This window comes from Fusarium mangiferae (assembly GCF_900044065.1).
Source record: "Fusarium mangiferae strain MRC7560 genome assembly, contig: FMAN_scaffold013, whole genome shotgun sequence".
In the NCBI taxonomy this organism is placed as follows: domain Eukaryota; kingdom Fungi; phylum Ascomycota; class Sordariomycetes; order Hypocreales; family Nectriaceae; genus Fusarium; species Fusarium mangiferae.
This window is the reverse complement of record NW_024573933.1, coordinates 115803-116519: the sequence shown is the minus strand read 5'-3', so window position 1 is coordinate 116519 and position 717 is coordinate 115803. Positions and strand designations below refer to the sequence as shown.

The 717-nt window shown below is 40.6% G+C and overlaps 1 protein-coding gene across 1 annotated transcript; it reads left to right on the top strand.

Moving 5' to 3' along the window:
- On the top strand, positions 1-562 carry FMAN_00028 (uncharacterized protein; the record flags this gene model as incomplete). The annotated part of the gene is made up of 2 exons (XM_041821829.1): positions 1-216; positions 284-562. 2 exons carry the CDS (start codon positions 1-3, stop codon positions 560-562), a joined length of 495 nt encoding a protein of 164 aa, XP_041687570.1.
- Between the last annotated feature and the right edge of the window lie 155 nt (positions 563-717).

The following is a 717-nucleotide window of genomic DNA, read 5'->3' as shown; positions in this document are numbered from 1 at the left end:
ATGACCTCCAAGAAAGCAAACGCTGTTGAGAGAGGACTTCAAGCCCCTGAAAAGCCTGCATATGACGTTGCCATGCTGGTTTCAAAGGCGCAGGCGGCTGATGTTGCCGATCGACAGTTGACCATTTGGCAGGCCCTCAAGAAGTACAAGAAGGCTGTTCTTTGGAGCACCCTTCTCTCGACAGCATTGATTATGGAGGGTTATGACATTGTGATAGTATGAGGCTTCACCTTTCTTTGTGTTTCAGGGAGTGACGATATATTGATGAATGACTGGGACTTAGATCAACGGTTTCTTCGGCCAGCCCCAGTTTGCCGAAAAGTTTGGCGAATACAACCCAATGACTGGCAGGAAGGAGATCACTGCCGCTTGGCAGTCTGGCCTGTCCAACAGCGCGCTTGTTGGAGAGTTGGCCGGTCTTGTCTGCAATTTCTTTGCAACTGACAGATTTGGGTGCCGTCTTACCTACTGTTTTTTTATGGTCTGGCTTACTTGTGCTATTTTCATTTCTGTGTTTGCTCTATCTCTATCTGTACTTGCTTATAGAGAGGCAATAAGCTAGGTTCTATCTGCTAGAATAAGCTTTTAGCTAAAAGTCTTAACTATAAATAATATATCTAGCTTATAACTTAAATATTATATTAAAATATCTAATTAATTACTATAATAAAAAGCTAATATTATAAAAACTTAAGAAATAACTTATTTATTTATTAT